The sequence below is a fragment of the Sphaerodactylus townsendi genome, linkage group LG11 (assembly GCF_021028975.2).
Source record: "Sphaerodactylus townsendi isolate TG3544 linkage group LG11, MPM_Stown_v2.3, whole genome shotgun sequence".
Classification (NCBI taxonomy): domain Eukaryota; kingdom Metazoa; phylum Chordata; class Lepidosauria; order Squamata; family Sphaerodactylidae; genus Sphaerodactylus; species Sphaerodactylus townsendi.
Genome location: NC_059435.1, coordinates 44,790,978 through 44,808,087, shown reverse-complemented (window position 1 = coordinate 44,808,087; position 17,110 = coordinate 44,790,978). Strand labels below are relative to the sequence as shown.

General features: G+C 40.2%; 1 protein-coding gene across 2 annotated transcripts; it reads right to left on the bottom strand.

Moving 5' to 3' along the window:
• Positions 1-4,687: 4,687 nt before the first annotated feature.
• Positions 4,688-16,868, bottom strand: AGR3 (anterior gradient 3, protein disulphide isomerase family member). 2 transcript variants are annotated; one of them, XM_048510289.1, is made up of 9 exons: positions 16,669-16,868; positions 14,703-14,726; positions 14,486-14,624; positions 13,363-13,426; positions 11,156-11,208; positions 9,397-9,473; positions 9,236-9,299; positions 7,577-7,660; positions 4,688-5,938 (listed from the first exon to the last, which is right to left on the bottom strand). In XM_048510289.1, exons 3-9 carry the CDS (start codon positions 14,586-14,588, stop codon positions 5,889-5,891), a joined length of 495 nt encoding a protein of 164 aa, XP_048366246.1. In that variant the 5' UTR covers positions 14,589-14,624; positions 14,703-14,726; positions 16,669-16,868; the 3' UTR covers positions 4,688-5,888. The 2 variants fall into 2 exon arrangements, with proteins under 2 accessions (XP_048366246.1, XP_048366245.1); XM_048510288.1 differs by lacking the exon at positions 14,703-14,726.
• Positions 16,869-17,110: the final 242 nt, after the last annotated feature.

Here is a 17,110-nt window from a genome sequence, read left to right as displayed (position 1 = left end):
CTGTCCCCTGCAGGGAGCTGGAGTCTTTGCTTCCTGTTCAGATTGCTGCTGATAAATTCAAGGAGGAATGTGGGGTGTGTGCATTTACTTGAGAATGCTGTAAGAGCTTTTTCTTCATTATGTCCAAATTATTAGCAGTTTTGGAAACAATAAAGATCTGACCAGCTTGAGAATGTGCTCTTTTGTAGACATTTATGGTAGGTTTCAGACTCATCCAATGAACACTGAACATTTAAAAGGGGCTTGGACAAATTTATGGAGGAGAAGTCGATCTATGGCTACCAATCTTGATCCTCCTTGATCTGAGATTGCAAATGCCTTAGCAGACCAGGTGCTCGGGAGCAGCAGCAGCAGCAGAAGGCCATTGCTTTCACATCCTGCATGTGAGCTCCCAAGGGCATCTGGTGGGCCACTGCGAGTAGCAGAGTGCTGGACTAGATGGACTCTGGTATGATCCAGCAGGCTCTTTCTTATGTTCTTATGTTCTTAACATGTCACATACTCAAGATAAGGAATGAAAGGATTCAGTTCTCTGGGAAACAGATGTTAGTGCAATCAATATATTTCTGTCCAGTGTTGTGAGAATTACTATTGAAGCCCTTTATCATGATGATTATTTGAGAAATCAAAAAGCCAGGCTGAAATGGCTGAGAGAGAGGAATGAAAATGGGCACTCAATATTACTGAATTCAATGGAGCAGAAAGGCAAGTGATTGTGTAATGCTTCAAGTGTCAGACTACAATCTGGGAGAACCAGATTCCAATCCCAGTACTGCTATGAAATTCACTGGGTGACTTTGGACTGCCGTTCTCAGCCTAATGTACCTCACAGGGGTGTTCTGAGAGTACAGTGGAGGAGTACAGTACCAAATATTCCACTCTGAGCTCCTTAGAGGAAGGAGTGGGATAAAAATGTACAAGTTAAGGGAAGCCAATGGATTACTTTTTTCTTACGCTTGATAATATGTATGCCGTTTATTGAATGGCATGATAGTTGTTGTGACAAGTTTGTCTCTTCCAAAGTTAAGTACAATGAGGGGAAAGGAATGTTTTAAGGATGAGAATATCATTTTTTTAAAAAATCAGATCCTTGCATCAATATCCTGCTTCATCTGAGTTGATTTACATACGTACCCATTCTACATGAATTTGAAAATGGCTTCATCTGCATTAGCACTGTGATGCTTCCAGCATCTCCTGGCAACTCTGTGTGCTGCAGACACTGTTGCTCATCATCGTTTTGACTTTCTTGAGGTAAAGATCATGATTACAATATTGCATCTCAGCAAAGGGGTCCTGTTACAAAGGACCACTTCTTGTCTTGCTCTTGTCATAATTGTCCTGATTGCACCTTATCGGTCGAACACCTCACATGGTTCAGATGTACCAAAGATCCAGAGTCATTGCCCTGGTGCAACAACCTGCCCCCTCTCCTGCTTCTAGTATGACTGCACTGTTGAAAAAATGCTCTTAAAACCAACATGTGCAGTTTGTGGTTTGTACAGCAAATAGGGTGAGCTATCTAGCAGTCAGGAGCCCCATGGCACCAAGTGGTAAACTGCAGTACTGTAGTCAAAGCTGTGCTCATGATCTGAGTTCAGTCCTGATGAAAGCCAATTTCAGGCAGCTGGCTCAAGGTTGGCTTAGCTTTCCATCCTTTCAGGTTGGTAAAATGAGGCTCCCAGATTGCTGGGGGTAAAGTGTAGGTAGCTAGGGAAGGCAATGGCAAACCACTCTGTAAATATAGTCTGCCTAGTAAACATCATGATGTGACATCACTCCATGGGTCAGTAATGACCTGGTGCTTGCACAGGGGACTACCTTTACCATTTTAACTATTAATCACAAACTTAATTTCGAGTTGCCCCATTCCAATCCCATTGACTTCAATGGGTTTTGGCCAGAATAAATCTGCATAGAATTGCTCTGTCAGTCAATCACAGTTAGCTGTTGAACACAAATGGAAAAAAGACAGAGATAAGCTTATAATGCAGCCCTTATGGTAGGGATCCAAGGTGCTTCATCCATGGGTTGGAGTGAAATTAGAAAGACCAAGGAAGTTTACTTGGGGGTCTGAGTCTTTCACTGCATAGAACTTGAGCTCTTTGAACTTCTGCTCAGGAACCTTTAGCTCTCCCTCCTCTTCTCTCACCATAATCTTGCTTGACTAGCAGCCACAACCTTACCAAGGGCTGGAACTCCCTTCTCAGCCCCTGAATCTCCTTCTCTCTTCCCCCATGGGCAGGCTGCAGAACAAACTATATCTTCTGGGCAATTGTGCCTCTCCCCATCTCCTACCACCACCCCCTCTTTGCCCACCACCTAGAGTGCCTACCCCCTTGCCCCCAAGGTTTGTCCCTGGCATTCCTTGGAAGTCGCCCATCCAAACACTAAACAGGACTGGCCAGGGGCATGGAGGGAATGGTGCCCAGAGCAAAGTGGTGCCTAGGCCCCACCCCCTTGGGCCCTTGTGGAGTCCCACATGGAGTACTGCCCCATATAGCCCCACCCCCACCCACTTACTGTATTTCAATCAGCAGCCAGCTGAAAAAACAGCCAGCTCCAGCTGCTGGTACCTGTTTGGTGGGATGGGGCAGGGGAAGGGGGATGGTGTGGGGGCACCCCCCATGGAGCCCCCTGTGGATCCCCGCCTCCCACCCAATTGCTTTATTTCAATCAGTATCCAGCTGAAAAAACAGCCTGCTATGGCCTCTGGGGCTTGGCTGGTGGGGCGGGGTGGGGTTAGGGGGGAAGGGTGAGGGGCATGGGGGGCGATTTCTGCCCCCAATGGCATGCTCCTGAGGTTGGGCGCCCTACCCTGCCCCATTATCACTACACCACTGGGACTGACCCTGTTTAGCTTCTGAAATCTGATGAGATCAGGTTAGCCTGAGTTAATTCAACATTGTAAACTCTGTACCCCACAATCTGGCATCTTACCTGAGTCAGCAACTTTTCCTTCTCCAGATATCCATAAGTGGTTTAACAAATAGAATTGGTGTATTCAAGTTGTCTGGGATGCAAATATATAACTACAGCCTCTTTCAATGGTGTTATACTGATTTCCACCTGAGAAATCCTTGGCATTAGTACAGTGCCCCTTTGTGGCTGATAGGAAACTGCACACCCTCTACCAGCTTTAGCCAATATTATACTATATTTCTCTTTCCTTTAATTCTGTAGTTCATTCCACATCCATATTGGAAGTTTGAAAAGAATCATTACAATTGAAAATAATGAGAGGTCTCTTGTAAACTTCATTAGCAGGTTTCTAGAAACTCTCAAAACTTCCAAATTCTTACAGCTTTAGTAAAATGTTTAACCCAGCACTTCTCAATAGCAGCAATTCTTTGTGATTATGTCAAGGCCAGATTAAGACACAGTAAGGCCCTAAGCAAGAGTGCCCATAAAATAACCCCCCTCAAATTTTGTAATTTTTAGGGAAGCTATTTTGAGGCCTCTCATAATCTGTGGTCCTTGTGTGGATAAAACCAGGACTGGACTGTGTGGTTTGTACCAATAATAGTTTGGTCAGTGAAGTTTAGGGTTGCCAACACACCCAGACAAAAATGTCATGTCCCTTTAAAATAGGTATGGAAATGGGCAGCAACATTTCATGTCATGCGGGTAAATAACATCCCATTAAGCCATGAAAGGACAAGGCATTTTTTCCCCTCCAGGCAGCTGGCAAACCTTGGGTTTGGAGCCTTCCTCTATAATAGAAGCAGCTTTTTAGTCAGATGGTGGCTTTTATCATTCAGGCCACAAATTCTTACTCAAATTCTAACATGCTGCAAATGTTTGTTCTTGTAGTAAACGTCAGAATCTACTACCCAAGTATGTTACGTACAAATATTGGAAAACTCATATACTTCTTTGGTGACATTGTAATGGATTTCTATAGTACATTGTAAACATGCTGAAACATACATGGTATGTCGCCTGTGAACTGCAATACATGCAAGAATATTAGAAGCATTCCTGAAAAAGAAAAAAAAAGTCCCTGGCATACATCTGAACATTAGTCAGCAGGGAAGAGTGCAGATTTCCCACTGCACAATGAACCCCTGTTAATCCAGCATGAACTGATGCATACTTTGTGTGTGTGATTCAGGCTACCCTGAAACAGAGCTGCTTCTCCGCTACAGAAAAAGTCTTACCGTGGCTGAATGGCCAAGCATCTGCTTGGCATGCAGGCAATCCCAGATTCAGCGTTGTGTCTCCAGTTAAAAGGATCAGGTTGGGTGTGATAGAAAAGACCTCTATCTGATATTATGAAGGGCTTCTCCCAGTCTTGTAGACAATACTAGCCTTGATGGTCCCATGGTTTGATTGAGTGTACTGGGCTCTAAAGCCTAGGTTCTTAAACTAAGGAGTGAGCTCTACTAGTGTCAGCACGAAATACCAGGAATGGTTTGTGTGAAATTCTAGAGGAGAAAGTTCTGAGGTAGATTAAACTTTTCCTCCCATTGTTTGAGGTTTGATTGTTACCTCCTATGCAAGGTAGCTCTAGAGTAAGACACATAGTACTTGGGGACCAAAATTCTAAATAGAAAGAATTAGGTGGCAAAACACCCTTGTCAGAAGATTTTAAAAGAGTTGAGTTGATTTCTTATGAATAACTTGTATTCTCAAAGCTCCAACTCAGACTCATTAGAAAAGAAGGAAACACATGGAGAGCTGGAACTTCGTTCAAATATTTTTGGGTAGGTACTATCCTTTTTATTTTTTTTTACTAAAGTCAGTTTTGGATTAATATCCTATAAAAACACACGTATAGTAGTGGAGCACATAATTAAATCATACACACACGGAAAACTCACTGATGTGGAAGCTAAATTCAGTATAGAAATGGGGACATTTTGAAAAATTGGTCCAAGGCCCAATTTCCACATTTACTTCTAATATGATAAAATATAAAAAACATTAGTTCTGTTCCCATGGTACAGGGAATGCATGTATAGGTTGCATGTGCACCTGTTTGTAAGAAAGAGTCAAAGGGTGTTTGCTTTAGGAAGGAAACTGGAGAACAGTAATGAGGATAAATAGCATGTTGATCTATACATACACGGAATGTAAGATGAGAATACTCTATTGCCACTGTTAAATATATGTTCCCATTATAAAGCATAGATTTGTCATGGAAAAGTAGATAGTTGCCTCCCAAACTTTTCACTTGAGTGTTGTGGTTAAGTTCATGCAATAATACATAGAGGACAAATGGCAGAAAAGACAGAAGAAGAAACAGACTACAATCTTTATGAAGTTGATGCTGGCATGTGCCTCTGGAAGCTAAGCTAGTGTACAGCAGTGGTATTCAATACTACTGAAGTCATAGAACCCTATCAGCACTTACTATTTGGTTAGAAACCCTTGTACACACATCTTAAGTGAATCCTTAGCACATTCCAGAAAATACTGAGATGTGTCCTTTAGTGCACACTCAGTTCACAGAAGGAATTTTGTCAGGGGTTTTGGGCTTTGCTGTGAAGCAGTATGAACTAGAACACATTCAACAGTCTCCTCAAGGCAAGATTGTTAGTGACTGGCAAAGTGACTTCCAGGAATGGTTAGTAGCCATTTCTGATTTTCTAGTTAATGAAAAAGATTACCTGTAGTACAGTTCATAGACAAATTATAGGAACAAATACAACAGACTTCTGGATGTACAAAGAAAGAACTTCTATTTTGAGGAACATATCTGAGCCAGTGTTTCAAAACTGTGTTAGATCATCTTCTTCTTGACTATTCCTTTGTACAATGAACAATATTCCTTTGTACAATGGACAATATCTCACAGTTGAGAAAACACTTAAGAACATATTCTGAAAAAAATCTGAGGATTTCATTGTAGTGTTTCAAGTTGATGATGATCTCTCAGTTACCGCTTACAGTTCAGTCTGAATGAGACGCAATGCTTTCTTCATGTTTTCTATTACTGAAATAATATAATAAAGTGAATGTTGATTAAGTGGTATTTGGACTGCAGCAACATCATAGGAAAGTGAATGAAGATATAATTTAAATGTTTTAAGGTCAGCCACAAATCACAAAGCTGGAAAGTTAAGGATTAACGTATTCTATGGCTGCTTGCAGCAGTGATTTACCACCAGGAAATGATGCTGTGGGATGCTACTGAAATTGGGAGAGCAGCAGCGGGGTGGGCAGGAAAGCAGCAGCAAACAGCAAGAGGCCCAGGTGAGCCAGGGACAAACAACAGGCTGATGGGGAGAGCGGTGGCAAGTGGTGGGGGCTGGGTGAGTGGGAGACAAGCGAGCAGGAGACAAATGGTGGGGCAGGTGGGAGAGCAGTGGCAAATGGAGGGGGCTGGGTGAATGGGAGAGAAGTGGCTGGATGGGCAGGTGAGCAGGGGTTGGGCAAGAAGGAAAGAAGCAGCAGAGTTGGGTGGCTGGGAGAGCAGGAGGGATGGGAGAGCAGTGGCAAGCAGCAGGGAGCCAGGAGAGCATGAAAGAAGCAGCAGGGGGGTGGGGAATGGGAGAAAGTGGCAGGAGCAACAGGAGAGCAGCAGCAAGTAACAGTGGACCCAGCCAAGCAAGAGACAAGCAGTGGGATGGGTGGGAGAGCAGTGGCAAGCTGCAAGGAGGCTTCCTATGCCGTCACACTACTAAATGCACCCTCTATGTGACCTAGGTGCCTGGGTCACAATACCCTCCCTCCCCCCCAAGATAGGCCCCTGGCTAGCAGTACATTTTGGATTATTTTCTTCAGATAAATAAATTTTACCCTTTTCTTCAAATATGAAGTGATTTTTCTTGCTGCTTTCTTGCTTCTGAATGATGCAAAAGAAATAAAGCAAAACAAATGACATGAAGAGCTTAAGATGTCAGTTTCTCTCTAACAGAGTCACATATGCAAGGTCACTCAGTGTGAGGTATCTTCAGCTCTTCACGTGATTGGTTGCTTCATATAAAAAAGAATGAAACATGTTTTATATTTGAAGAAAAGAATAACATTCATTTATCAGGAAAAGATAATCCAAGGTGATACTAGCAGCTATAATATTTCTAATCCTTCCAGTTATGTAATGCAGCAGCTGACTTTTCAATTATGTAATTCAGTTCTTGTATAATTTTCTCATTCATTTTTTCTTATGAATAGGTATTGGGCTTAATGAGCTTATGCCATCTTTTTGGTGGCATTAAGTCCTAAGTCCAGGCCGCCACCACAATGGGGGCAATGGCCAGAAGGGAGTCTACTAGCGTCAGCTCCTCTCGTAGCCACACCCCTGGATTCCCATGGTTCAGGGGTGCAGGGATGCTGGTGCGACTTCCAGCGCAACATTCCACTACTGAGGAGGACCACAGCTGCTGCACTAGCAAATTCATCCCTCTGCCAGGGGGAGTGTCCTAAGGAGGGAGAATGTGTCAGTGCAGCCCTGTAGCACTCCCACCAGCAGATCCCCACCCCCCTTTGGATCAGGCTGTTAGTTTCCAACATGGATTTTGTTTTGTTTTTAATTATCCGACCTGTTAACAGAAGAATACATTTCTTTTTAACTACAGACTGTCAAGTAATAGAAGGCTGTATTTCATTAGCAGCTGTCAACACAACTTACACACTGGCAAGTCTTGAGGCTCATAAGTATAGAGTCGATTAGAGTATCTTCCAGTAATGTCAGCTCGCACTGTGAGAGAAGGATCTGGAAAAATAATCAGAGTTTCACTTATCCTGTTAGCACCAATGTCTCATTAATTTCCACGCTAGTATATAAAGTAGGGGGCATTCATTGAAAATGCTGGGAGGAATAAAAGGAAACACTTCTTCACGCAACGTGTGATTGGTGTTTGGAATATGCTGCCACAGGAGGTGGGTGATGGCCACTAACCTGGATAGCTTTAAAAAGGGGCTTAGACAGATTTATGGAGGAGAAGTCGATCTATGGCTACCAATCTTGATCCTCCTTGATCTCAGATTGTAAATGCCTTAGCAGACCAGGTGCTCAGGAGCAGCAGCAGCAGAAGGCCATTGCTTTCACCTCCTGCACGTGAGCTCCCAAAGGCACCTGGTGGGCCACTGTGAGTAGCAGAGAGCTGGACTAGATGGACTCTGGTCTGATCCAGCTGGCTTGTTCTTATGTTCTTAAAGTAGAGAATAAGAATGTTGTGAGGGACATGGCATCTAGTTGTCCCTGCTGCTTCTGTTGCATGAACCACCACCACCACCACCCCAGGTCCAGTGGGGCAAAGTGATTTTGCTGTGGGCAAAACTTTTAAAATGGAAAAGGAGCTCATGGGAAAAGGTTTAATGTGGCTTCTCCATTCCATTCCAATATATCCGTCCCAAAGTGGCTGTTAAACATTTGTTACACATGTATGAACAAAATATGTATTTTTCCCTTCAGATTATATTTTCAGATTATATATTATGTCAAATGATAGGGGCTAGTAATTTAATGTCAACAAAGTATGTGATTGGGGCAACAAGAAATATAGGGGATTTAACCAATTGCATAAGGTTGTTTGTTTTCCTTATTTAATTGTCTGATTGTGATCAAAGACTTGGATATAGATGAGCCAGATAAAACTATCCCAATAAATTCAAAATGATCATAGTTGGCATTTTGGAACAGAATCAGCATCATGTAGCTGATGGTTTCATCAACCTCAGCCTCACCCTGGAATGATGGTATAGTTACATTACAAATTACTATATCCTGAAATTTTGGAAGTTCAGAGCAGAACTATTTGTACAGCCAATGGTTACATGCATACATACATACATACACTATGCTATGATATTGCTGTATAATGTTTACATTTCTACAACTTCTCAGTTTTCTGTTTGATGCATTTTATGTGCTGGAATGTGCTATCCATGCCTCCAGGATATTAACAAATGTAAAGATTAACAAACTGGCGAGAGCGGCAGTCTGGCCAAGACACAAGAATTCATCAGCAAAAGGGACAAGGAGAACCAATACCAAAGTGTTATTAATATACTATTTAAGTGAATAAGTCATTCTGAAGTACAAAACATCAATCTGAATGTACAGTATTAATGCAGAATTATATGGTACAAACATCTTAATGGTCTATACCTTCATATTCCTGAAAAAGGAAAAACTACCATTCAATGGTTCAGGCATAATAATTTCTGTTGATTGAATATTGAGATAGGTAGGACATAACAAACTACCATGCAAATTCTCTATTAATGAAGGATCACTTTGTTGTTATGTTGCACTGAGATGAAGCTGCATTCTGGGGAGACATACCTACAAACATGATGCGAGGCACATACTGTCCATCAGGTGACAAATTCTTGTCAGTTGTTTCATGCTGGTGGGAAATGTTGACATATTAATCAATCATGATGACTCATGACTATGTGAAACCCACTCCTCCCACGTATGTTTTATGTATGTATCAACTGTACCATGAGATTGAGCATGACAAAATCATTCTGGCACATTTCTTGTATTTCTTGGTTTTCTGCAAAAACTTTCTTCAGTGCTAGAGAATATGAAAAAAAAGATTATCATTGCATTGGCTGAATGAAACATTTGAAAACGGAGCAGCCAATTTAACCGTATTTTTCCTTATTGCAACATATGGTAGGTTGATCACTGTGTTCATATCTGGTTTTTTTCCCTTCCCCTCATTCTGTAGAGACAGTAAAAAGAAATAAAGGGACACAACCTTATCTACGTTGTTACCTAACAGTGGGCATAATAATTTCTGTTGATTGAATATTGAGATAGATAGGATATAAGAACATAAGAAGAGCCCTGCTGGATCAGACCAGTAGTCCATCTAGACCAGCATTCTGTCTAACACAGAGGCCAGCCAGTTTTTCTGGAGGTCCAACAACAGTGGACAAAGGCTGAGGCCTTCATCTGATGTTGCCTCCTGGCAATGGTGTTCATATGTTTACTTCCTCTGAAGGAGAAGGTTCCTTTTAGACATCATGGCTAGTACCACTGATAGATCTAACCTCCATGAAGGACATGTATGAGTTGCTATGGTGGCTGAGAGACTGCGCTAGGAATCAGGAAGTTGCTTATTTTAATCTTTCCTTAGCCATGAATTTAACAGATGACCCACAGTTTCTCAGCCAAAGCCCCTTCCCCCATTTGCAGTATGGAATAATAATGCTAACTTTTCTTACAGAGTTACACAAAATAATGTGTCTCTAGTTCTCTTAGCACTGCAAAACTCTACAGAAATGCTATTTAATAGCTTTGATTGAGAGATACATGATTGCAGGAGAGGCTGAGTACAAATTTGCCGCAATGAATGGTTGATATCATTACTGCATGGTGCTACCAGTTTTGATAGTACTGATTATCAAGCATTCACATGCAGTCCCTAATTAGGGTCCTCCGCATAAAACATGAGAATAATCAAAAACGTTAAAAATATAAAATAATTCAATAAAACTCATGAACAAACAACATGAGAACCAGAGAGAATGACCAATGACCAGTATTAGGTGTATGTCAAATGAAACAAAAAAGTATACTCCTACAGAGGGTGTTCCTGCACAGGAAGTATTCTCCATGTTCCTTCTTGCTGCTGCAAATGCAGAGGCATGCAAATTTGCAGTGGAGCTTCCATGCAGAGCCATCTGCACACATTCATTCATTCATTCATTCATTCATTCATTATTTAGATTTCTATACTGCCCTATCCCCAGGGGGCTCCGGGCGGTATACAACTTTTCTCCCTCAGTTGCTCATGACTACTTTCCCCCTCACCATACCACCAGGGGGCTTTTAAAGGGCTTTAAAAAAGCATAGGTAATTGTTCTAGTGCTACTAATGATTTGGTACTGAGCAGTTACCTTGAATAGTCATTGACTGAATCTGTATTCAGTGTGCAGGTGGAATATTTTGTACACATTCATTAAAGTACATGTTCTGTACTTACCTCCTTAATAATTCTGTACAAAGTGAAGAGTTAGAACTCACATTTGGTTTTGAGGCAGAGCCATGGGCAGCCCGCCTTAAATGAAACTTGTGTAGTGACTTGACTAGCAAATCTTAAAGCATTCCAGAGTCTTTTTATTGGCATCGCCAGCGTTATGATACTTTGAGAATTATTGGCTGGAATGTCAGTGTGGCTAATAACCACAGTGCAGAGATCAAAAGAATTATGTATTTTTAGATATGTTAAATTAAATAGGCATTACTTACCTTTGCAATATTGACAATCTTCCAAATGATGAATGACCATCAGTGGTTTGTTACTTTTTCAACAAGGGGAAAAACAGCATTAAATGCAAATTCCATGGTCTATTGAGTGATACAAGTGCTGCCGCTGCTGGTGGTAACAGATGGACAACCCTGAACTGATTGAAATCCTATGCATTTCTACTCAGAAGTAAGTCCTACTTTATTTAGTAGGGCATACTTCTAGGTAAGTCTTCTTGGAACTGCAGCTCATAAACTAAATTCACCATAAAAAGAAACAGACAAATAAGGGGAAACAGAGAAAAAAGAGAAATATTTGGCACACAACTGGTAGATGACTGCTTGCATCTACTGAACCCATCATGAAAATGCAGCTTTTGACAATCTTGTGCTACTGAATTTTCAGCTCTCTCTCTTTTTAAAAAAAACACCTGTTGTGGCTGTCAACATGGTGATCGACTCCACTTGCAGTCAGGCAGCAGTTAGGGTTGCCAGCTTTGGATTGAAGATTTTGGGGGTGGAGCCTGAGGAGGGCACCGTTTGAGGAGGGGAGGGATTTCAATGGGGTATCATAGCACACAAGCCATTGTCCAAAGCAGCTAATTTCCCCAGGTGAACTGATTTCTTTCACTTAAAGATCAGTAGCTGGAGATATCCAGCTACCACCTACAGGTTAGCAATCCTACCAGCAATACAAAACTGCATTCTTGATGGATATTAATACTTTTTAAACTACATATCTAAGAGCTGAATTTTTCTCCTTTTCTTTCTGGAGTGTACATACAACATTGCTTCATCCAAGAATAAAATAAACCGCACAACTAAAAATAATTTAATTAGAGTAAAAATGTTAGGAATTTATCTAGGACAGAAATGTCACTGAAGAAGTAGCCAGTAACAGAAACAAAAGACTCAGTCCTTAATGTAGCTAAAATTATATCAATTGTGAAGTGTTCTGCCATAGATTTGAATAGGACTGCAGGCAAAATGCTATGATCACTCATTTTGAGGTACAGAAGACAGAGTCTTTTCCTTGGGATACCCACTATCATGGAACAACCTTCCCAGGGAGATGTGCCCGTCCCTCTTATTGTTGATCTTCAGAAGGCAGTTGAAGGCAGTTTTATTTAGGACCACATTTTAATTGGTTTAGCTTTTATTGTTGGGAGTCCCAACTGGAGTTTTTGGAACTGTGACTTTTATGGGTTTTGCAATTCTTGTTTTCATTGTGTTTTGATAATGTTGTAAGCCACCATAAGTTCCACAAAGGAAAAAAAGGGCTAATAAATGCTCTAAATAAATAAATAACCGTAAAACTTTTGAAAGACAGAATTAAAAGTCCGGGGTTTTTTTTAATCCAAAAAGCTTGTCAGTACTAAAGCAAAAACAAATATTCTGCATATTTCTGTAGTTATTTTGTAATAAAGGTATTTCAGCTGTTGTAATTCTGCAAATCAATATAGGGAACCGTTTTCCATTTTATTCAATTTAGTCTAATGAACAGGAAGAGCAAGACTCCAAATCAAGGTAGATTATCTGTTTTCTTTACAAATTTCACATATTTATTTACATATGCAGGTATGGCTGCATAAGGTAGATGGGTGTTTGTGTCAGTAAATAACTGAAGAGTAGAGACATCACTGTCCTTATTGACCCAACCGTGATAGTCTGACCTATCTGTGAACAAGAACAGTGAATCGTCCTTGTTGTGTCATTCTACCTACTGTCTTTTTAAAAAAGCACAGTAAACTTCACATGTGCAAGAAGAAGTTTGATTTATATCCCATCCCTCTCTCCTGTAAGGAGATTCAAGGTGGCTTACAAGCTCCTTTTCCTTCCTGTCCCCACAACAGACACCTTGTGAGGTAGGTAGGGTTGAGAGAGTTCTGAGAGAACTGTAACTAGCCCAAGGTCACCCAGCAGGAAAGTAGGAGTATGGAAACACATCTGGTTCACCAGATAAGCCTCTGCCACTCAGGTGGAGAAGTGGGAATCAAACCTGGTTCTCCAGATTAGAATCCACCTGCTCTTAACCACTACACCATGCTGGCTCCTAGGATTTCCCAAACCTTACATAATTCATTCCTCTTATGAGTGTTCTGCCACCATATTTGTTTGACTGTTGCTTGGGCACTTCTGGCACTTCTAATGTGCATATATTGCTCTAACTAATTTTTTTCCAGCTTTCTATGAACAAATGACTATTTTACCTTTTCTTTGCTTGATAGAGTCCTTCTTCATAAGTTTGTACCCAAGTTATGTCATCTCCCCATCCTGAAATACCGATACATCCAAGTTGAATTGTTACCATTCTGCAGTGCCATATATAATTTATACTTAACAATAAAAAGGTTATTATGCAACTCAGTTGAATTAAACCTACAGTTCAATTTGTCAAATTTTCCTTCAGGTAGGTAGCCTGTCAGATTGTAAATGACCCAGCCTGTCATGAAGGACCATTTCTTACATTACAGGATGGATCCAGACAACAAGTAGCATTCACACAACTAATCTTTGGTGTTCTTCTTGCGCAACCAGAGAACTTCTGTTGAGCATCATAGGTCTGGATCCAATCCTATTTTTGTGCATGTAGACCACAGGTGTCAAACTCACGCTCCTCCAGATGTTATGGACTACAGTTCCCATCATCCCCTGCTAGCATGATGCTGGCAGTGGATGATGGGAACTGTAGTCCATAACATCTGGAGGGTGCGAGTTTGACACCTATGATGTAGACTATTCATTAAAAAAGAAACATGCAGAACTTGCAGTTTTTCTACGCAGTTCAGAATACAAGCCCTTCATTTTGTAGTACAGAAGGGGTGGTATCCCAAAGATCCAGTTGAAATATTTCCCTAGGCAGCAAAACAACCTTTATGCATTTATTTTACTTCATTTACATCTGGCCTTTCTCTCTAATAGGGCCCTCAAAACAGCTTACATCCTCCTCCTCTCCTCTTCACAACCCCATTGAGCCTGAAGTAGGTTAGGTTGAGAATGTGTGATTAGTCCAGGGTCACCCAGCCAGATTCCATGATCTTCTAGCAAAGATCTCCTGGAATCTAGCCTGACATCCTAAGCATTACTCTGCACTGGCGCCCCACAATGTTCCACCTTCCCAGTTCAGATATCTAAAACAGGATAGCAGCAAAATGATGGAAGCTGTATGAATACATGCTCTAACTATTTTCTTGGGGGTTTGGAGTGGTGTTTCCATGATTGGACCACTAATTGTAAGGGTGGGCAGAGGAGAACCATTTGGGGGTTGAATGAATGCATTTATAATTTACTAGAGTAGTTTGGAGTTAATAGAATAAAATGAAAATATAAAACCTCTTGACAATGTCTGTGGAACTCTTTTTTCCTTCTGGATTGCCATTGCAAAATTGGAGGATATGGCAATGACCAGGAAAGATAATCCTAATGCTGGATGCATCTTCTTTTCTTTTTTCAGCCTTCCTCAGGGGAATTTCTGACAATGAAAAAATTACAAGAGAAATATATTGCTTTGTTATTAGAAACAAAGGGTTGATTTTCTGAATATAATTACCTCCTGAAATTAGACACACAGTCACTGAAAGAATAAACAAATAACTGTTAGTATTTTATAATGAATTCATTTCTTCATTAAAATAAAACCTATCTTTGTTTCATTCTGTAGCTCTGATTCTATTACTAGCTGTTATATTACAAATATTTTTATAATCTCTTTAAAGGATAGAGATCAGCACAATCAGTTGTGTTCATGACAACTGTTTTACCTTGTGGACAAAATCTAATGCAGTATTTTGTGGAAGCTGGAACTCAAGTAAGTAATGCAACTGTTGTGTTTCCAGATCAGTTAAGAGAAGGAGCATTTGCCACACAGGGGAAAATTTCAGTTTCGGATATTTACAAACTCATTTTCTAAGGAAATAATCATAATTTACAAAGGAAGATTTTAATAGCAAAAAAATAATAAACTAATTGGCAGCCACTGTTTGAGTCCTTGAATGTGGACATCAAATCCCCAAACTTGCTGAAGGTATCTCTGATGTTAATTTATTTTTGATCATTCTTATCATTATTGCACATAACATGTAAAAAAAACCCTACTTCCAATGTTCCGAGTACTTGATGTATATGTAGTCAGTTCAAAAGTATTCAGAAGTGAATACTGTTATTCCATAATGCAGACCAGTGGGTGGATAATGATGCAGCTTACCTGAGGCTACCTAGTTAATTGGGAACCTCCTATAGCATCAAATATTCCCTTAGTGACAACACAAGACCAGATCTTCAGTTCTAACAAAAAACTCAAGTACTAGGCTAGACCAACAGTAAGTTATAGAAAATATCCAGGATCTTCTGGCAAATTTTTTAAATCAATTTTGCATTCCATCGCCCTGTCTATTTCCTGTTAAATGGGGTTAAGTTTTAGTTATGTATTGTATGTGATGTTATTGTATTTTATGTGCTGTTATTGTTTTAATGGGGTTAAGTTTTAGTTATGTATTTTATGTGCTGTTATTGGAAACATTTGTACTGTGAGCCGCCTCGAGCCCTTTGGGGGTGAGGCAGCCTATAAATCTAAATAATAATAACAATAACAATAACAACAACAACAACAACAACAACAACACAGAAATAATTGCAAATGTCAACAATAAATGTATCTGTGCTGTTTCTCTTCAGGCAAATTATGTAATCACTATTAAAAAACATGATTTCCAGTTCTGCTTTTTCTTATTGAATTCTCTCAAAATATATTTTCATAAGGGCCATAGTAAGTGGCAAATGTTGCAAGTGTCATGGCTTTTCCTTTTTCTTGAAATTCTGAAGCTTGAAATGTTCTTAATTTTGTTCTGTGGACACCTGTTTGAAAGCATACCTTCCATTTCCTGTCTTTCCCAATTTTAAAAAAAGGTAAATAGCTGGTATTACAACATTCTAGTTGCCATGTACTTTATTGATAAATTCTAATTAAGCAAGTGGAACTTTTTCCCCTCTGCTAGGAAATCTCTTCAAGAAACAGGAAAAGTTAACTCCAAATCCTCTACAATAGTAGATACTGTAATTATGGGTAAAACAATAGTCTTATATAAGCACTTTTAAGCTACCTGAAAAGAATTTAATCACAATTTCTAAATGTTCCTGAAAAATAGTCTCACGTATTAACTCAGCTTCAAAAACCATTGTGCATAGCAATTCAAACATTTGCTGAAGAAATCCCTGAGTTACTAACCTTGCTCCTACATTCACACATATGCTTAGTTTGTTACCAAGACTGCAATTTTTTTCCAAAGTCTACCTTTACTTCTAGGGAAGACCTTTGGCCTTTTCTTAGACAAGTATAAATCTATTGCCAGCAGATATGGTATGCAATCTACTTTGAATATCATGCTTACATCTAAGAGGTTGCTTTAACACATTCTTCACAGGCAGTTGATAAGCTGTATCTTATTCCCACCCACTGTATTATTTATTTTGGTTAAAAGAATTTTCAAGAGAAAACATTAAATCTTGAATTTGCTCACCGTAGCGGTTCAGTTGTGCTAGTGGAAGTTCCTTGTCAGGGAAGTGAATGTTATAAAATGGGTGTGATTTATACACACAAGGACACCTGACCAACCCAGGCAGTTTAACCAAAGAACAATAAAAGGAATAGAAATGCTTAGTCTTGTCCCATCCTGTCTCTGTCTCCCTCCCTCTCCTTGAAGATCTGCTCCTGCAAGTTCTCTTCCTGGCATGTAGAATGAATACTCAGATTTCTCTCCCATCTTTGCATGTATCAGGTGTCATTATATTGGGACTGAAAAAAAGTGGTGTTTTGTGTATGTCCACGACTTTTCCTTCCAAATGGTTCATGTCTGGCTCAAGTTCAGTGAAATAAGAAACCAGCTATGAAAGCTGGAACTGTAGGTGCTATTGTTCCCAATGAATGGCTGAGTTCAGTAAGACTCTGAGATTAGGCATGAA